The sequence below is a fragment of the Sander vitreus genome, chromosome 23 (genome assembly GCF_031162955.1).
Source record: "Sander vitreus isolate 19-12246 chromosome 23, sanVit1, whole genome shotgun sequence".
Taxonomy (NCBI): Eukaryota; Metazoa; Chordata; class Actinopteri; order Perciformes; family Percidae; genus Sander; species Sander vitreus.
Window position 1 is genome coordinate 13,170,252 of NC_135877.1, and position 22,323 is coordinate 13,192,574.

Sequence of the window (22,323 nt, forward strand, 5' to 3'; positions counted from 1 at the left end):
TTCATATTGTCAATCGACCAATGAGATCCAGTATTTTCTTTTTGTTAGTTTGTTTTTTGTTAGAGTTTGTTAGAAGTAGGGTTGGGTATCGTTTGGGTTTTTTCCGATACCGGTGCTAAAGCCATTAAAGAACAGCTTGTTTGTTGCTAAAGCCATATGGTCAGAATTAAAGATTTAATAATAATGTAATAATTATAACTTATAACAATAACTTATTTCACCAGTAAATTGCTGTTGAATGACAAAAACAACCACCAGATGGGAAAAGGGTATTTTACAATAACTTTGAATGCACTCCGAGGCTACCTGTTTTAAGTGAACGCACCGTCTGTGTTGTTTAATTCCGACAACGGCAGCTGCTGCACTGCAGAGCAGGCTGTTACGTCCCGGTCTCAACAGTGAAATTCAGTCACACTTTTGCCCTATTGGCACCGCGTTTCGGTAGCCAACCCTAGTTAGAAGGGGTAAATTACATTCTCGTTTTTTAAAAGATCGGCAGTGATTTAGTTTTCAGAGAAACAGATTTTGCACTCTGTGACTAGAATAATACATGAGAGCACACACTGGGGCTAGCTATCAAGCAATATTGGAATAATGAATTCATTATTAGATTAGTAAATGTTTAAGGAATGCAAAAGTAATGGAATGAAGAGTTACACTGGTAAAGCAGTTTGATTGATGCAAAGGAAATTGATGTTTTTAGCTAACCTAATCTCAGTTTGGTGGCAAAATTGAAGAATTGGTCAGTCTTGGGTGAGTGTGGGATCTTACTGTACATGCAAGCAGGTGTGTGTGTGTGTGTGTGTGTGTGTGTGTGTGTGTGTGTGTGTGTGTGCGTGTGTGTGTGCGCGTGTGTGTGTGTGTGTGTGCGCGCGCCTGCGTGCGTGCAAATGTTGTTTGTCTCTGAGTGCATGTATACACATGGAGCAGAGAGCTTACTGGCTCTACACCCCTCCTGCAACTACCCTGTCTGCTGCAACCTCCTGCACACTCACATGTACACACATCAGTTAAATCGTACACTTCACTTATTTTGTTGTGCAGCCAGATCTCTTTATGATGAACAGGACCTATTTGTTTGGAGTACAAATGATCATGGAAAAACATTTAGACAACACCAAGCCTTTCATTCAGTTTGGGCCATGCATTTTGCTAGTTTTCATTATGTCACATTTTCAGAAATATACTGTCGATTAATAACAGATCCATCAAAATAATAATCTGACATTTTTGTTAATTTCCAATTCTTGATGCTAAACTGCTCAGACTTAACCTTGTCTACACCATCTACCATTTACATAAGCCCTAATAACGATCTGTCTCAAGCAATCCTTAATACAATATCCAGATGAGTGTGTGGAATATTTCCCTGCAAATGGAAATCGTCATCCTTATTTATTTCACTAGGATGTTTGAGTGTCACATGCGATAAATTCTCTATAGCAGAATATGATTGGTTTATATGGTCAATGTAGAGTCACAGCATCTAAAACTGTTTCCCATAAAGTCCCATCCACCTTTACAAGAAACGTTTTCTTCAGGGATTGTAACTGTGTAAACATTTGTTATATAAGAGGTTTGCCGTTGAGGTGACAAAAGCAGTTAAGTGTTGTTTAGTGTGTTCTTAATTGTGGATTGTCAAGCACCTGCTCTCCAAAAGGCAGACAAAAGGGCTTATACACACACTTAATCATACAATACTGCCACTCTTGTTTCGCCAGGTCTTTCTACTGCTCTTTCAAATATGCACTGCTCTTTTCTTGTTTTCCTTCTTTATTTCCCTCTCTAACACAATTTCTGCCCTTGACCTCTACTGCCCCCTTCATTATTTCTATGTCAACTTTCTCAAACCTCCTCCTCTTTCTCCCACGTCTTCTTTCTTCCCCATTGTCCTCATCCCTCTCTTCTTTGCACCCCTCTTATCTGTCCTCTATCCTCCACCCCTCCAACCTTCTCCCTGTTAATCCCCCTCTTCTCTCTGTCTCTTTCTCTCCTATGTCTCTTGTCTCTCTCAGATGCAGGATGCTATGGGCTATGAGCTGCCATGGGTCTATTTTGTCTCTCTCGTCATCTTCGGCTCCTTTTTCGTTCTCAATCTCGTTCTGGGGGTGTTGAGCGGGTAAGAGGTTGTCCTGTTGTCATGTGTGTACAAATGTCTGCGTGTGTGTGTGTGTGTGTGTGTGTGTTGTTTGTGATGTGGCTGTACAGTACATAGTGTTTTGGATGTGATAAATGGCCATGCAACAAGACTCCCTGGACCAGACATTTAAAGTGCAACTTATGGTTGATTTTTAAGGATCCAGTGAACCACTGCAGAGTGGAATGGAATGGAAAAAACCCATAGTTTGCCACTATAAAAGCACAATATTGGGCATATTCATAGTATTATTGTTGTCATTATTGTTATTGTTATTATTAGGGCAAGTTCACTTTACATGCCAGTGTCTGTTTAAGTAAATACAGATTTTTGATATATAAATGCATCTTCTCCTGAATATAACTTCACATAAACTGCACTATACATCTTAAAGCATTTTGCTTCAAGTCTGTTTTAGTTAATAGTTTTGAAGCTGCGTAAATCCAGAATCCCCTGCTGTAAATTGAACATGCTTCAGCCTTTAACATCATAATCCCTATCATCACCATCTCAATTAAGGATCTTACTACACACATTACAGGATTAAGGCAAAAGTTACAGGACAAACCTTGGCTAATGGCTGAAAGTAAGCTACTCTTTAAGCGTCTGCGTAGGCAGTTTCACGGCAGCAGTTCACCAGTAAGAGTAGAGCTAGACATCTTGTAAAGTTCATAGTTCTCTACAGTCGAGGAAAGACGCACTGGCGATCACTGAACTGAGCAAAATCTCCCGCTATCAGTTCTTTGTCACAAGCCTGAGAGAGAAACACACACACATACACACACACACACACACACACACACACACACACACACACACACACACACACACACACACACAGACACTTACAGAGCATCTAGACTTGCTTAAGACCAACACATGTTGAATTACATACACAAGCAGCTTTCTTTTGTCATTCTGTCTTTCTTTTAGTGAAGTTAGTTGTTTTTGTTCAGTACAGGCTCAGTTTGAAGAGACCCTCTTCCTACTTAAACATCTGACTGCATTTAAAGATCTGACATGTGTGTTGGTTGACATACATGTTTGTCTCATGTGCAGATTAGCTTGCATCTGCTCACATTGTTTGTGTATGTGCAGCCTGTTTGTATAGAGGCACATGATGTGTTTTCTTTTCAATAAATGCCTCTCCAGCAGGCGAGCTGGGGTGCTGTTTTACCTCACTCGGCCAAGTCACGCTGTTTTAGTACAAGCACCACCCGGCCTGTAGGGACACACTGGGGTATTAATAATTCACCCCTTTAGGCCAACCGTGGAGGTGGAACCTAAAAAAAACTTGCACAACAGGGAAAACACAACAGGCAAAAAAGGTTATTCTGAGGACAGAGTGACGTCTGGAGGAAACATGGCATTCAAAATGGAAATTATAGGATGGAAGGCTGCACTGAGGGAACATCAATTTTTGTAAATGCTCATAAAAGCATTACAGTTACCAGATATACATAATTTGATCATCAGAGTTAAAAACCAGATGATAAATATATCAACCATAACAACAATGATATTAATAGTAATACTAGTAATGATAATAATGAGTTACAGCTCAAAATCACATTCAAAATTAAAACGTTTGAATAAAAACAACAATAAAACTAAGACTAAACTGTTAATGATGAAAAATTACATTTATTTTGAAAGAGTAATGACATTGAGAGAGAGAGTAATTTGTCACAAGGGCAGTAATTATGTCCAATCCATGGGAGTCTTGCTGCACAGTCTGTTGAAGTGTCTAACTACAATACCTTCTCTCCACAGTGATAATGCTGAAAATGAACTGATTTGAGTGTTAACTGAAGTAAATTAAACTGTTCTTAAACTTGTAACCCCATGTGCTCAACCGATACATCCCTATTTGTTCAGATCCAAGTTAAATACAGCCGGTCAGATACGTTGCCATGTGGCCCACTAAGTGAATCTGACAAATACTATGAATGCACCATAATCTCTGCAGGGATCCTGCAGAAGCCAACGGTTCCATCTGTTGGGAAATTTCACTAAGGATCTTACCCTTTCCCTCTTCCACTCCTCCCTTCCCTCCTAACATTCCTTTTTGCTCTTTCTTTGCTTTCATCCCTGCCCTCTCAATAAATGTCCTCTCTACTTGCCTGTCTTTTCCTCCCTGCATTTTTTCTCCCATTCTCCTTCCATCCATCCATCCATTCATCCATCCATCCTTTCTGTCTCCTCTCTTTGGTCCCACTCCTCCATGCCTCCATCTCTCTACCTAGGTGAATGATGCAGTAGGGTACATGTGGCCATGGATATATTTTGTCACCTTAATCATCATCGGATCCTTCTTTGTGCTAAACTTGGTTCTGGGGGTATTGAGCGGGTAAGGGCAAGGTTAAAGGTCACTTGAGACTAACATCTCTCTCTCTCTCTCTCTCTCTCTCTCTCTCTCTCTCTCTCTCTCTCCTTCATGCCTTCATGCTGTTGTTTCTAGAGAGCTTCGCTGTTGTCCTTCCTGAAGGGAACTCATTATTACTTCCTGCTTCTGAAAGTAGATGGTGTTTAAGTTTGTACTGTACAAAGCATGTACAGGAATGTTTTGTAATTGAACTGGTCCAGGTACAGTTTGAGGAGTACCAGCACATGTGGCACATGGAAAAGTGCAACCTGACAGTGACATTCAAATTTGTATATGATCTAGTGATTCTTATGTCCAAAATGTTTTACAGTACCATGTGTACTGTATGTGGATTCATAGATCTGAACTAAATTAACTGCACATACATTGTTAGTCATTATCATTGTAGCTGACTGTAGTGAAATGGTACTTCAGCATCTGGCTCTAGGACACTACAACAGGACAAATGGGTATTATTGGCTTAGAGACCTTTTTGATATTGCCTCTAAGTAGCAATATCAAAAGTCTCATTCTCAACTCTCCGCTCTCTACAACTCTATAGTGTTGGCTTTATAGAATAGCACTCTTACTATCATAAAATTCTTTGTTCTCAGTGCTGCTGGGATGGCACAAAACACTGCTGTCTTAATTTAAAATAAAGACAACCATAAGACAGCAGTATAAATACAGGCTCCCAGTGTACACAGCCTAATATTACCAAATGAAAGCTGCGTTTGTAGACTAATGTAAGAATATTGGCAAATACTTTGCAGCTTGCAGTTGGGTTTCAGCTTTAACACATTAAAAAGTTAACCTTAACCTTGCTTAAGGTTAGTGTTAGGGGTTAGGGCATTTAAAAAAAATACTAGAATCATTACCTGAGTGTAATTTGAATATGAGTTGTATAAATCACAGCTATTGTGTGAAAAGTTTTACATTAGTAAATCCTCTACTTGTTCTGACGGTTTCTTCACATGCTGTAGTTATGATGGACTTAGGTATTGGCAGTTAGGGTAGGAAACAGGTTTAGGGGAGTGAAATGTCTCACCTCTGACTGACTGACTGACCCCAAATCTGACTCTCAATACCCACAGTGATGTGACAGGAGCATTGTGGGGAAAATAATAGAGGTCTATCTGGTCCAAACAGCTTGGGGGGTTTGGCTGTCTGACGCTTTGTCTGACTTCTGACTAATGATGCTGTCAACACACTACACAGCCTGACCTTTTACCAACTGCTTCCTCCATGGAGTGTGTGTGGGTCTCAGATTGGCATAATAACTAATGGCTAAACAGGAAGAAGGAGAGCGATGGGCATAGAGACCATAGACTGTAAGAAACATTGGGTGTGACTGTTTGTCTGGACTTTATGTAATGTGTAAATAGCAAGAATGGGGAGAGAGGCTGTCTTGAAAGAGAATGGGGGGGAGGTTACACTGGCACATACAAACACAGATAAATAGGATTGGATCTCCTGCTAATGTTCTGACAAGCGAGACAGTAGCAATTTGTCCTAATGCTCATTGATCGTTTGTGTTTGTGAGTGCGTGTCTTTGTCTGTGCTGTCTGTATGTGTGATCTGTTCCATCATTCCTCTAAATTTCACACAGAAACACACACACAAATTATGTTCCAGCCTAACCTGTAGACTGACTGTAGAAATCAAGGAAAATGGCATATGACAATCTATAGAGTTTCATCCTGGTCTTGCGCTTCAGGGAACCTGTTTAATTAAAATCTATGTATTGATTGCATAATATATGATCAGATAAGCCTTCAGATAAGTCTGAACCTTTTTTTAGACTTCTATAGCTGCAAAAAGTCCCACTTAATTGAACGTTATTATATAAAAACATACTGCATGTGCAGCTGGCAAGGCTGTAATGGGTACAGGATGACAAGGTGCAAGATGACAAGGTGCGAGATAACCGACTAGCAGGGAACACTATTGACTGCACTTATTTCCTCATTCAAAATATTCACGACAAGGTGGCACCGACAAAGTTTACTCGTCAATGGACTTTCGAATGTGGATTTTTACACTTTTTTAGATGCAAATGTTCCCGAGCCTCCCAGCTCTCATCCAAATGAATTATTTGGCTCCAACCTGACTTTGACCTTCCCCAAGTGCAGCATTTAATCAAATGTTCCTTAATTCTTTCTTTCATCCTGACACCTTAAAGTAATTTCACTAGGTTTCATCATAATGTTTCATGATTTCACACTATTCTAACATTGATTTTAGTTGTCTTAAATTATCTTTGCTTATGTCCTCTTTGTCCACATCACCTCCAAAATCTAGACACACATAAAAAAATCTACTGTATTAATAAGAAAAAAGTAAAGAAAATTAGATCGCGCCATAATAAGTGGCTATAGGAGTTTTAGAAATAAAATGGATTGTTCATGTTAATTCTACTAATTCTACATACCATTCAATCAATTGTTTCTACATGAAGACTTGCAAAAAGATAGATGAGGCACAAAATAAAGCTCTCAGTTTACTTGTTCATCTTCATTTCGACCTATGGCCAAAACCGCTGGGTGGTGACCAAAAGAATGAGATGGCAGACAAAAGGTGAGGAGCTCAGTGATACAGGACGACCTCGGTGCAGAGCCACTTCTCCTACAATTTGACAGGAGCAAGCTGAGTTGGTACAGCTGGTGAGGGATGCCCTCTCTATCCCCTCTCTCTGGGGTTGTACCAAGCACATTGCAAGTAGGAGGAGACCCAGGGGTGGACTGCAGAAACTACAACTCCCTGCAGGCTTGGGAGCACCTGGGGCCCTGATGCCCTGGGACAGCAACAATTAGATGACGTGAATTACACAATTTGGCCCCATCATGTCTAATTCATTTTCTATCTATAATTATATTATAGACCAAAACACTATAATATGTAATTATTACAATGGTATAAAACAATGCAATTGTATGACACTTAGTAGCATTAGTAGCAAGTGTGTGAGCAGTCCTCTAAAATAGACAAAGTACATACTGTTAAATGCTTCAGTTTTGCCATTTGATTTATCCAGTCATCAGCAATGTTTGGGCACAGGTGATTATTTGAGACTACCTGTACAAGCACACTTATGGGAAACTTGTTTTGCTTTAATTCAAAACGTTCTCCTTCTTTTCAAAGTATATGGCATGTCTTCACTTACTTTATCTACACTTAGTCAGTCAGTAGGGGTGTCTCAATTCACATTCCCACCAGCGCATCAGGTTTAATGATTAGAATGCAGCTACATCGATTCAGACTTTTTTTAAATGCTGGGAAGAAATTTCAGACAAATGATGGTGATTTGATAGTTGCAGCTCATTTACATATTGTGTTTATATGGAGGCTTATTGTGTGCTTATTAAGAAGTTACCATGTTTACCAACATACAAAAATAACTGAATTAAATTGTGTGTATCTGTTGGCTGCTTAAAAATATATTTTGATGAATTGGAATGATTAAGATGTGAATCCAGCTCTAATGTGTCTGTCTGGGTGTGCTTTTATCTGTATTTGCATACTAACACCTTGTCTCCTTGGCACAGCTTTTCTCTCTTCACTTGACATGTTTTCTCTCTCTTTAGCAGGTTTTCCCTCCTTCGTATTCTGCACCATTGTATAATCTGTATTAACACAGTATTGTTACCATGATTTGTTTTGCAGCACTTCAGTCAAGATTTTCAGGTTCTTTTTCTTCTCTCTCTTCCCACCCCCAAACGGTCTACCCCCATTCTTCCATCTTGCTCCCCTCCTCCCAGAGAGTTTTCCAAGGAGAGAGAGAAGGCCAAGGCACGTGGTGACTTCCAGAAACTCAGAGAAAAACAGCAACTGGAGGAGGACCTCAAGGTAGGCAGTGCGTTTTTAGTTGAGGCCCCCTTTTGACAGAGGATATAACAGCTGTCACAAATCACTGTATATAACTGCCAGGCCAAGGTGATTAATATTTTAGATGGATGTCAAAAAACACCAACGGTTTAAGACAGTAAGCAAAGAAAGGAGAGCAGAGAGACAACACGCTTTACAGACAGGATAAAAGAGGAAATCAAGAGACAGCCAAGTATATACATTAACATATACCAAAAAGTCATAGAAACATCATCTAAAGTGTTCAGTATAAGAATAGGCTACAGGAACACAGGGAAACATAATGAATGTGAAACATTTAATTCATAAAATAAACCAAAGCCGGATTACTACAGTTTGGCCTTTTTTGTTGTTGAAGCAGACTGCTTTCAGTACTGCTAACCATACAGTATTTTCTGTTTGTGTGTGTGTGTGTGTGTGTGTGTGTGTGTGTGTGTGTGTGTGTGTGTGTGTGTGTGTGTGTGTGTGTGTGTGTGTGTGTGTGTGTGTGTGTGTGGGGGGGGGGATATAGGGCTATTTAGACTGGATCACTCAGGCTGAAGACATTGACCCAGAGAATGAAGAGGAGGGCATGGACGATGACAAACCTAGAAACCGTGAGTACTACAGTGTGTGTGTGTGTGTGTGTGTGTGTGTGTGTGTGTGTGTGTGTGTGTGTGTGTGTGTGTGTGTGTGTGTGTGTGTTTAACAGTAATGCCAAAAGGGAGTGACAATCTATTACTTACTGCAGTTTGCCTTGAGGATGACTGTGTGCGTGTGATTTATGAATTGTTGTGTGGTGGTTAGTCTGTGTTTTGGGTGCAGTAGGACTTCGCATGAGACAGCACGGTTGGATTGATTGTGTTTATACCTGAAGATATTTTGTTCTTCGTGCAAACAAGAAGTTGTGAGGGTAACTGTGCACATGTTTGGTCTGTAAGTAGTGAGCTCGCTGCAGTCTCCATCACATGGTGCGGGTTCATAGTCAGTGAATGAACGACTGACAGAGTGACTGACAGACTGAGAGGATGTTAATATTGTCTGCTTGCTTTGGCTGAGAATCCTCCTGAGGTTTAAAACCTGTTTAGATATTAGTGGAATGTTTTAGACTGCAGCTAGTAGCCTCTAGCCACAAACTTACATACACACAAACCCTCTCTCTCTCTCTCTCTCTCTCTCTCTCTCTCTCTTTCTCTCTCTCTCTCACACACACACACACACACACACACACACACACACACCCTCTCCAGATATACATCCTTAGGAATGTGTTTAAAAAAAATTGCAAACACAAATTAATTAACAATTAAATTAACAAACTGTCACTCTCCACAACACATCCAGAGAGACACAGCCACACATTGTACATGTCTCCCCAGGACTGAACTTCATTTCCTGGGAAGGGAGAGTATAGCATTGGCCTCTTTCGACCTGGAGGTTTGATTTGAGGGAAGATAGATAGATAGAAAGAGAGAGAGGAATGGTGCGAAAGGGAGGCAGGGATTTCACAAAAAGTGTGTCTGTACTATTTTTGTCCATGTACTGTTAAGTATGTACTGTGCACTATTCTATAAATGATTGGAGTTCAGCTTCCTCACATTGATGATGAATGAATGATGAAGACTAAATATGCAGAGGCAGAGCACGCATTCTGCACAGAGCATGCTCATCTTCTACAAAGCACTGTTAGAAACACTGATGACTGCCAAGGGAAGAAGAAAGAAAGAAAAAATGATGATCTAATCTTTCAGTGAAGCTCAAAAAATGATCATGGTCAAATGAGCAATGACCTAATTTACATGAAAATAAGGCACAACACCCCTGTGGCTAATCTGTAACAAATCGACTTGCTTTCACCTGTTACCGTTGTACCCCCCTGGGCCAATCAGTGTGGCAAAAACCCATCAGCAGTGTGTGGCACATTAATGAGCAAACAAATACAGTATGTGGTCCCCAATTGGGCCAATTGTGTTGTATGGACAGAACGTGTTGTAGGGACAGAATGTGTAAAACAAGACAGAATGTGTATGTGCTTGAGCCAGTGTAGTCCAATATAAACATATACATATCAGGGATGTGCATCTTTACCTTATAAGATGATATACCTTATCTAGATACATGGGCTACGATACTGTTCAGGGACAATACATTTTGATATGGAGCAATTCAGTGCGATTTGATGTTGAATCGATTTAGTGCGTGAGATACGATTCAATCTGATAGATACAGTTAATCGTTTAATGTAAATTCATTTTTCATTCTAAATTAAAATAAGCAAATTCTATAAAAGAAGCATTGCCTACCTTCAAATAAACATATATTTCAAATAAATATATATTTCATAACAGGGACCAGGAAATAGCAAAGCTAGGACATGCTAATAGTATAACTTTAACTTAATTAGCTAGCCACTTATAACCAAATAACATACACTCACACACAGCTCCATGTTAAATGAAACAGCCTCCTTGCTGCTGTAATCTTAGAGTCAGTAACTCAAACATAGGTCAACGTTACACAGCTATCGTGAGCACTCCAATATACAGTATTACGGGAGTACACATATGAGCACAATAATACTGTTGCGAGTGTTAGCATGCGACTTGCAGACTTTTGTGCTAATGTAGGATATTCTAAATGAACATCTTAGAACATAATGTCAATATAAACTTAACATACCGAAATACATATCTATTTATATTTATGCCAGTCTACTCACATGTTTATGAACGCACACGTGGATGGATGACTCACAGACCGCAGCTAGTACGATTCACAATAGCCACGATGTATTCCTCTCAGCCACTTTCACCCCTAACTCCAAAAGTGAAACCTAACGTTAGCAGCCGACACATACGAGTATTTTTTTCTGCAAAACCAAACAAGGATGGTGATTGGCTGACCCCTGCCACCCAATTCCTTCATTACACAAATACGAGGCTTTTGTCCAAGTTTCCCTCACACACAGCGATACACACACACACACATGTCTCTTTCAGCTTTGTTGAAATGACAGCAGAGCTTCTATCAATCGATTTGTGGAGTTAGAATTGGGCCAGCGGCCAATTCTTGGTCCACTTAGATAGATCCAGGTGTCCATGTATCATTGTAGTCGTATCTGTGATAATACAACCAGATACCATTTTCTATTTGTGGAACTGTACACCCGTAATACATAATATTAATTCTTACTACAATCAAACAAAATTGCCATATGAGTAACAATTTACGTTTCAGTATTAAAACTGTGTGTATCAGTCAGGTGCAAGATTCAGTCACTTTTTTTTCAGTCATTTTCACTTCACTTTTATTAAACGGTATAACTTGGGACGTTAGTTGACAAAATGATTGATACATATGATCAGAAGTTCTCTATCAGAAAGATCAATCATCCCTCTATTTGTAAAGGGGGAAAATCAAGTCACTCGTCCCATATTGCTCTGTCTCCCTCTCTCCTCGATGGATGGCTCCTCCTTTGGGAAGATGAATGAGGGCAGTTTGTCCCTGCTGCCCAGGATATTTTGCATAGACCAATGCACGCACACACACATACATTAGGAGGGTTGTACACTTAGAGAATAGAAGAGAGGATAGCAGAGAGAAAGATGGAAGGGAAAATAGATGTTGAGATATGAAAGATGAATAGAAATATAGTGTGTGTGTGTGTGTGTGTGTGTGTGTGTGTGTGTGTGTGTGTGTGTGTGGGGGGGGGGGGTGACAGAGAGGGTATCTGGGACAGAGAACATGGGATTTCACATTATGAACAAGTCATACTATTGACCACACACTCGTATAGAGACCACACACACCTTTCTACGTGTCTGTCTGTCATCCCATCTTTACATGAAGAGCTACAGGGGCAGCATATTGATGTAGGATGTGGATAGTCTGTTCACATGAACACAAATATTTATAGTGTGTGTACATGTGTGGTTGTTTTTGGTGAGAGAGAGACTACTAGATGTCATTCACTGTATAGATTTTTAGTAACAGCATGAGTGAGTGTGCATGCGTCAAGAGCTTCTAAAATATGGGGGTTATCATTTTCACATATTCAAATGCAATGCTATATCGTGTGATATGAATGGGCTGTTAGTTTTTTATTTATTTATGTATATGCATCATATTTTGTTTCCTCTGCACATTTGTGTGTTTCCTGTCATCTCAGGGGCATACTGTATGCCTGTGTACGAGTGTCTTGCATGTTATCACTCTCTGCCATCTTGTTCTTGCATGCTGTCGTCTTGTTTTGACATCCTGACACTGCTGTCTGTGTTAGTAGTGTCTCCAGCCCACCTGGGTAAAAAGACCAGTAAGCTTGCCTGGTTCAGTCACTCTGCTGACTCTAAGGACGGTATGTGTGCGTCTCAGTGCCGTCACTGTTGTGTGTGTTTGCTTGTTATCAGGCTTGTGTAGTATGATTGCTTTGGTTGAAATTATCTTGGTAAATCTCAATAAATACAAAATAAGATCTGAAGGGCTTGTGATCAAGATGCCTCCCTTAAGAGCACATTGGTTTACATATCCCATCTATACACCTCAGGAGAATCTGGAGGATGTAATGCTGGGGAGAAACATGTCAGAGTTATTTTGCTTTAGTTTCCCACTGTGTGGTTCAACAAGATAAAACTCCCTATTAAAACATATTTCAATGAAGACCACTCTGTTTCAAGTTGATAGTCATAGAGATGTGTCAGTATATGAGTTGGAAGTATAGCATGTAAAAATATGTTCAGTAAATTTAATATTTTGCCTTTTTAAAACTAAAGTATCAGCGTACTTCGGACCGTTCTCTTTGAAGGGAGAACATGTTCTGTTGTCTGTTTGTCTCCACCGATGGCATATTAACAAATGAATTGTCTGTGGCTATTATTGAGGTCATTAAACAACTCCTACAGAAAAGTAAATTAAAAAAATGATGTTTAAAATGTGTATTAACAGCATGACCCAGTGTGTGGAGTTGGACTTGTGTTTGTGTTGATTATTGTGATAATGGAGGTCATACAAAGTAAACATAATATTTCTATCAAAATATCCTGCTATGTATATTTGATCAACATCTATTTGTGAGAGCTGTTTTATGTGTGTGCACTTTTGAATATGGTGGTGTCCAAGAAACCGGTTTTCATTCATCATTATTATCATCTGCAATTTAGTCAAAGCTAAAACAATCCTTGAGCAGTGATTAGTTAATTGAAATGGATAACTATAATAACTAATAACTATAATACTTTGATTATGGTATGAGTGCATGTGTGTTTAGCTGTGTATTTGCATATATTATTGTGCTATACAAATTAATTCAAAGAATATTGCTTGCACTATTCTGCACTATGCTTGGACAATCATGTGAATCACTGAAAAAATGTAACAATAGAATGATCCTAGTATGGAGGAGCACACTTATGAATGTACAGGCTCACAGTGATGGAAATAATGTGAGAGAAAGAGGTGAAGTGGACGGAAAACATTAGCAATTGTTTCTTTTTACCACAGAGAATACGGTTTTAGTTTAGATATGATGGCAAAATCTGGCAATGAAACACTCTAAAACACTAAATTGTACAAGAGAGAAAAGGGCAGTAATGCCTCTTTGCCAGTTATGCTAGTAATCCATCTGAAATTATAGCTGGAGTAATGTAATGAGGTGTGACTGTAAAGAGAGAATGTCATTTTTGCAGAAGCAATCATGTTTCTTTACAACAGGCTGTATGTATGTCATTAGAGCCAGAGTACATGTGATTATTTGTGTTCGATTTTACAGTGAGTGTGCATTTCCGTATTTGTGCTGATTGTGAGTACCTATTTGTGTGTATCCATGCATGTGTGTGTGTGTGTGTGTGTGTGATTGTGTTGCTGAGCCGTGCTCTCTATCCCCAGGTAAGAGCCAGCGTTTTCAATCTCTTCGTGGAGCCGTGAAGAAAAATGCGTCTTTCCTTCGTAAGGCGTGTGCGTCTGTCTGCATGGTCCAACACTAGTTAAAGATTTACTGGAAACGTGATTCCAGACTTGCAAGCAAACTGCACCTCCTCTTCCTCTTCCTTCTCCTCTCCTTTTCCTTCTCCTCTCTTCTCCTTTTCCTCCTCTCCTCCTGCATTGTAGTAAGCACCTTTTGTTCAGTGGCTGCCTCTCAACACTATAATGTTGTTTATTCTTATTGTCTCGCTGACTCCTTTTGTGCACCTTCCATTGAATAATAATCTCAAGGCCATATATATTAATATTATCTCGCAGTGGAGATTTGGACTTTTGCCACCAATTACTATCCCTGCTGCTGGCATTATTGCATGTCTCCATTGCATTACAACCTTGTCCATGTTTCATGTTCTTTAACTTTAAATGTCATATAATCGAAAAGACGAGTCTGCAACTATAAGTACAAGGACTAGGGATACAGTATGAGGAGAAAACATTTCTGTATTGAGATGCAGCCACCGTTTTCCTTCATAGGATCATAGGAAAGGAAACCGTTCGCATCTGCCTGACTTGTCTGAAAATAAGAGGACAATGTCATCACAGAAAACAATTGAAGTGCGGTTTACACACTGTACATGACAACTAAAAACATTTGTAATATTTGTGATGTCACAGTCCTCTCCTTTTTGTTTCAGATTCCTTTCCCTAAAATCCCTCTGCACTGTTGCTAGCCATGCTAGCTCTGTTAATAACAAATAATAGAGAAATAGCTTCAACCTTTGAATTTTAGCCTTTTTAATAAATTTCACCCAGCACTTGTCATATTGTTGAGTAGAAATGTAAGTTACTGGTATTTCTTTTTACTGACTTCAGTGTTGATTGCTTACATGCTAACAAGCTGTTTATTAGTTGTTTTTACTCCCCAATATAATGTGACAATTGCCTAGTGAGCAAAAAAGAGGATCTAAAATTCAAAATATTACATTAATGTATTAAATTTAGACTGCATGAAAAACCTGATGTTCGGAATATTTTGTCTGGGATTTAAACTGTAAATTCAAAGTCACTTTTGGGCAGTTTGAGGTTTGGTATTGGAACCCCTTAAAATATCTGAAAATGACCAATGGAGATGATGGCATCTGACTTAACCTCTATTTCAGTATGTGGACACAGACACAAAACAGATCTGTACACTAGTGCACAAAAACACACACACACACACACACACACACACAGGTTTTTTTCCCCAATTACTACTGTAGTGGCACGTACCAAAATTGGTAAGAATGAATGAATTTTTGTTTCGTTGAAAAGGTGTGACCCTTCCATGTCTTTCTCATTCTCTCCCTCCCATGCTCCTTGTTCCTTTTCCTTCATTTTCCTTCTCCATCTCCTTCCTCCTCTCTGCATCTCAAGTCTTTGGGGTTTACTCTAACAATAGGTATTAAACTAGTTCAGAGCTCTATTGAGGAGAAGGCACCAGGCTGGTTTTATATTTGAAAGGCTTTAGCCTCGGGAGAGCCTGTAGGGCCCCGAGTGCTTTTAAATAAGTAGCATAGCAGCAGGTGGCACGTGTCGAGGTGGTAGAACATAGAGCATGTTCACAGCAGAGGACTTAATGTTCACAGAGACCATCATGATCTCTACAGCACAGAATTCATCCATCACCAAGCATGTGGCAACGTACACTGTTCACTCACTCTAGCTTACTTTGATGTATTATGTTAGCTAAGTGCTTACAAGCCAGCTCTTAATATAAAACACAAAAAAAAAAATAATCCTTTGGAAATCTGCTGTGGGAACTAGGTTGGCCTACAAAAAGATGCTTTAGGGCCCTATTTTAACGATCTAAGCACACTGCGTGAAGCGCATGGCGCAGGTGCGTTTAGGGCGCATTTTACTAATGCGCTGTTAAAATAACAATGAAATGCTGTGCTATTGACTTTAGACCAGGTTTTTGTTGGTCAATGGCGTGATCACTTCCCACTGCCTCAAGATAGCAATATGCCAAGAATGCACCTGAACACAGCTGCCTGCAAGACCTGCCCATGCCACATGCCCATGGGCGCCAAGATGGGCGCAGGTGCATTAGCTATTTAAACGACGTGGGCGCTGTACGGTCTTAAAATAGCAAAGATACTTGCATCGGGCTTTGCTCCGCTCTGCACTTGGTGCAAGATAGGACCCTTTATGTCAAAACCGGACACTGTTTGTAGTTTTTATGTTTACACTCAGGATTTGAGAATGAGGAATGGCTTGATGATTGCAGCCACCTTTAGCTTGGGATGATCGCTTTAGCTTTACTTGATTGCCTATTTGTTTGGCACATCAATTATTTACTCATCTTTATTCAAGGTCATATAACTCATACATTGGTTACACATTCACCATGTTTTTAATTTTTTTATATGTAACTTAACACTGTGGAGTCGACGGTGTTGTATAGGATGCCAGTGACCTCACTAATTATGTCATATTTAATCTCTCCACATCAATACAGTGCAGAGACTTACTTTTTTTGTTTAGAAGCATAGAAATGTGCTGTTTCAACGAGGTTCTCCATGCTATTGTGCGCCATCCAAAAGCTTAAATTGATCATAGAATTACAGTGTCTTTGTAAAATAAATAAATAAATATGAATCCAAAAATGGATTCACGTTATCTCCAATATCTCCATGACACTTTAACCTACCCTCATTCTGTGTTTTAGCATGGTAGCTAACACCAGGGCCTTTCGAAACAGGGTTTCAGTGCGATCGTAGCCCTTCCAGAAGTTTAGTAATCCGGCTTGAAACTTCGGTGTGTTTTCAGAGACTTTACACAATAATTCCAGAACGATAAATCCACAACTGAACAGTTATTTAGTCATTTTGTTCTATCAAAAGCGTTATTTTTACTGCCACTGCCATCTTGGCTTCTGACATCAGACTGCTGGCTGTATCGACCAATCACATGAAGGCACTTTTTGGATAAAAGCGTATGCACTTTTCTGGGGAAAACATCTAAAAAGTTTTATATTTATGTTAGTTACAGTGTTTATTTTTGTTTCCCTTGATTGCCAAAAGTATTGTTTATTATTGTTCTCTGTGTGAATTCAATACATTTCTGTGAGATTCAATTTCCGTTTAGTTTATCTTTTGTATTTATAGTCATATAACAATTTAAACATTCATGTGACATCCCTGCAGCATACATATCCTGATACCCCAGGTTGTTCTGGAAAAAAAGGTTATACAAGCATTGTTACACAAGGAAACCAAAGATTGGGAAAAATGGCTTGGACCTTAGAAATTTCACATTAGCAAATATGCATGGAACAATATTTGAAGCCCAGTAGACTTGCAGAAGGGCCAAAGTCAGGGTTGAAAATGGCAGATATCTTAATTTAATATTTAATATATTTAAGATGCATTGAGATTCATATCAGTATCTGACTCTGGTACCCAGAGGGTGTGACAATAAGTGTTTGAGGTGACAGTGAGGGGAGTGCAGCTTATTTCCACAGGCAGGCAAAGACTGACAGAAGCAATAAAAATCATATCAGTCTCTAAACCAGCCATCCCCACATTCATCCCATGTTTCCCTCTCCCTCTATCTATACCTCCCTCGATGCTTCCATAACTCCCTCCCTTCAACTTCTTTATATTTTCACTTCATTCTACTTCTTTTTCCTCCCTTCCATCCTGCTGCCAAATTCATATTACATCAGTCTCTGCCTCCCATCTTCCCGGTATTTATCCTTCCATCTTTACACACCATTACACTTGGACAAAGTGACACAGTGCAGTCTCTCTGTGGCTTTATAAACAAAGAAAGATTGCGCTCAGTGAGCTTCCTACCTGTTTACACATCTGCAAAAAAGCACAGAGGTAATGGAAATTTTTCAGATGTTTACGCTGGCATAAATCCTGCCAAAGCTCTCATAGCTTGATTAAAGTTAAGAAGACACAATAACAGACATTACAAGTTTTTTTCAAAACCTTGGCTACAATTAAGCTCCATCATCCCCTGCAACGTTTGCAGACCAAAGACCGAAATCTACAGCATGTTTTCCTTTCAATCTCCATGAGCTATAAAATCACAAAAGAGTTTTGTTAAGATTTAGTTCACAGTTTAGTTAAGCAATCCTTAGAAGCTTAGAAGTTGAAATCCATGCTAATAGCTGTTGAAGAGGTTGTGTCCTAGGATCCCTAACTGGTAAATATAGTTGGAAACTTAGTGTGTAATTAGTTAGACAATCAGTGCAAATAGTATATTTCTATGAAATACTTTTTTATAAACTTATAGAAATTTGATTTTTTTTAACAGTGTTTGACCCAGAATCGAGTGCAGCTCCTTAGTACTTACCTATAGAAGATTGGATGCACTTTTTAGCTTTTAAGCGTGTGTGTGTGTGTGTGTGTGTGTGTGTGTGTGTGTGTGTGTGTGTGTGTGTGTGTGTGTGTGTGTGTGTGTGTGTGTGTGTGTGTGTGTGTGTGTGTGTGTGTGTGTGTGTGTGTGTGTGTGTGTGTGTGTGTGTGTGTGTGTGTGTGTGTGTGTGTGTGTGTGTGTTGACTGACATTTTTGACTGACATTTTGGAGTCTACAGTGTTTTGAGCTCAGGGTTTAGAGTAATAAAAAACTGTGTAAGAATTGTGTAAGTGAGGATGGACAACCCATTTCCCTGTCCTGTAAATTCATCTTTCTCTTTCTTTTTCTGTCTTTCGTTCTCTTTCGTCACCTCTTCTCCTCGGGCTCTGCTCCTTGCTGTCTCTCAGTGAGCATGCCAGCCAGTGAGAATGAATCAGTCAACACAGACAATGCCCCCGGAGGAGACGTGGAGGGAGAGACCTGCTGTACCCGGCTAGCGTAAGTATCTTACCTTTCTCATACACACCTCTCCTCTTTCTATGCCTCAGCTCTCTCCGTCACCTTCTGTCAATCCCAAGGGTGATTGGGATTAGAACTTCAGTAGTACAAGTGGCTCAACCTGCCTCTATCCTTCACTGATCTCATAAAGCCAGACCTCTGTCTCATTAAGCTCACAGAGGGTTTGGAAGAATTCATGCATTAACGCTGGTTAGAGGAGACTGACAGTAGGTTGTCATCATACTCCAAACTGATACAACTTTAATGGGGAGAACTCAGGTGGATCAGAGGAGACAACTAGGGTGACTAGGCGGTCATTTTTTATTTTCACAACCAAATAAATGACTAATTTCCCCCCAAAAAATCTGTGGCCTTGATGAAACGTAGGTTGGGCTAAGAGGAATGAATCCTACACTAAACCACAGTGCCTTATTCTTTTTTTTCTAGTATACCACACTTAAACAACGCAATTGAATTCTGTAATTGGTTCTAAGACTAGTTGCTATCTTTTTTTTTAGCTGAAAATTAAGTTTTTTTTTTAATCTTCCTTGTGGGCTAACTTTTTATATTATTATTATTATTATTATTATTATTATTAAATTATTTTCATTAGGTAAGAAATACAGGTTTATAGTTTGTACACTGTACTATAGTGTTTTTAAAGGACAATTGCGGCACAAAACTAACCTAGGGGTTATTAACAGATGTGTACCCACTCTGTCGCTCTCTGGGACATGTTTTCATGCTAATCAAATGAGTTTTTAGCTTGAAAGACACTAGCGCGGACCGATTAGCTTACAACGCTAGTATTCGGGGCACAGGGAACGTATAAACAAATCGCTATTTATACCACTAAAAAGGCTCAAAATATCACCACACTTCAACGGTAGCATAATGAGGGTCCCTAAATGTTAACCGAAGCATTGAGAACTTTGTAAGTGTACAGACAGTTTATTGAAAAGATAGATTATAAAGACACTCGCATTCATGTTTACATGCTGCCGCCGTCTTGGAAACCATTCATGACTTACAGCTGGCGATGCAAACTAAAATCAAAAGCAATTTGCTCAATATATCTAAAATAATCGCACTCTGCATAACTTGTCTAGTGTACTTACTCAGTGGATAACTGTCCATCTGGTCCCTCCGGTCTGGGTCGCCAGTACAGCCCTGTTTATCAGAAAGGGGAAATCTTCAGACTGTACAAAACACTGCGTCTCTTGGGCATCGCGACGCAACAGGTCCCACTCCTTGCAACACAGGTACACCACCAGTTTCCCGAAGTACGAGGCTGTGTTGCAGCATTGACTACGGGTAGCTCTCTCTCTCTCATAGCCCTTTCATGGAGCTCCCGCAGCTCTTCGTTCAGTAAACTGTCTGTACACTTACAAAGTTCTCAATGCTTCGGTTAACATTTAGGGACCCTCATTATGCTACCGTTGAAGTTTGGTGATATTTTGAGCCTTTTTAGTGGTATAAATAGCGATTTGGTTTTACGTTCCCTGTGCCCCGAATACTAGCCTTGCAAGCTAATCGGCGGTCCGCGCAGCGTCTTTCAAGCTAAAAACTCATTCGATTAGCATGAAAACATGTCCCAGAGAGCGACAGAGTGGGTACACATCTGTTAATAACCCCTAGGTTAGTTTTGCACCGGAATTGTCCTTTAAGTAAATATATCCAGTGTTACTTCCGTTTTACTTGTAAAGTAGCCTACTTGTCACTGAAAAGGTCCGTGACATTTTTCTTTACAGAAGGCATTATATAAATTCATTAACAGAAGGAAGACCGAGAGAAGAAGCCAATTTCCAGAAGTCAAAGTCCCCATTTGACTCTTGTGGTACAACGAAAGCTTGACCGTCATTTGGGACTAAACAAAAAGTAGAAAAGCAGGACATCTGTCATGGCTACATCTAATCAAATTTTTTCCTTTTGCTCTCTCTCTGTCTGTTTCTGCTTTCTCGTTCTCACCTTTGTGTGTTTGCTGGTGAAGTGCTTTCCTCCTCCCATGTGGGAGCTCACGAACAGCTGACTCACATGCTCCTGCTCCCCCCTATCCTTTCATTTCTACATTATTCAAACACGTGTGTTGCTTTCTTTCTTAGACACGCACAGGAGCCGTGACCCCCAGCGGGCCCACTTCAGCACACACGAGCAAACACACCTACATACAAAACTGTGCATTACTGTGAACGTAGCAGAATTAAATAGAGTAAGTTGCTGTTCAGTATGAAATAGACTATTGTCCTCGTGATCAGAGGAACAGTAAGGCCAGTTGGTACACTTCGATGGCGCACTGTTGTTTATCTGTACTCTCACTATCCATTTGTTACTTTGTCTTTGTTATGTTGTTTGTGTTTATTTGTCCAGTCAGACCTAAACAACTCAAAGCAAAGGATACATTATATCTGATTCTTCAGGAGGTGCCACAAACCCAATACAGTACATAATGCCAAATGCCAAATAGAAGTTATAGTAAAACCATCATTTTGTTAACTACAAATTAATACAATTTGTATAAAACCTGATACTTTCAGTGTTTGTCAGTTCTTTATTCCATTGCTATGGAGACAGGCGTCGGGTTAGGAGCTACTTCGACGCCCGCTGATCTCCATAATCACGGACACATGGAGGGAAGAGACGTGTGTACTGTCAGCCTCCATATCCAGCCAGTCAGTCATTTTATTCTATCGTTCAGTCAGTCAGTGAGTCATTTTATTGCTTTAGTCAGTCAGTTGGTCAGTCAGCCAGCAGGTCAGTCAATTCATCTGCTTTTACAGATAAAATCAGAACACAGTTGCTCATTTATTTAGTTTCTCAAAATTAATGTAGAAGCAATAAAATAAAATTTAAATTCAACAAAAGGATCCGTAAAGATACTAACATGTACATCATTGAATGTGGTCATCGCATTCACCAATTCACACTTTGTACTGTTTTGTGCACCAGGTTTGGTTATCATTAAACAACCCTTGGCTAAGAGAAGAAGCCAATAATCTTACCAGCATGTCTCTCCTCTCCTCTCCTCTCCTCTCCTCCCCTCCAATGTCTTCCATAATCTCTTGTCTTCTGTACTTTATGTATGTACCTTTTGCTGTTACAGTGGTGAACAATCAACAGACATTTTTCTATTAATACATTGTGTTTTTTTCACACCAGGGCTGATTGGAGGAAATCCAAACTTAAAACATTTTTTTTCTTTTGACTGGATGCCACT

General features: G+C 39.7%; 1 protein-coding gene across 1 annotated transcript in view; it reads left to right on the forward strand.

Annotated features, from left to right (window-relative positions):
• The window catches only part of cacna1c (calcium channel, voltage-dependent, L type, alpha 1C subunit), a 154,174-nt gene that overhangs the window by 81,491 nt on the left and 50,360 nt on the right, over positions 1-22,323 (forward strand). Inside the window, exons 8-11 of the mRNA XM_078243219.1 lie at positions 2,016-2,119; positions 8,261-8,348; positions 8,878-8,962; positions 19,019-19,109. Of these exons, the coding sequence (XP_078099345.1) occupies positions 2,016-2,119; positions 8,261-8,348; positions 8,878-8,962; positions 19,019-19,109 (368 nt within the window). The remainder of the gene's footprint in view (positions 1-2,015; positions 2,120-8,260; positions 8,349-8,877; positions 8,963-19,018; positions 19,110-22,323) is intronic.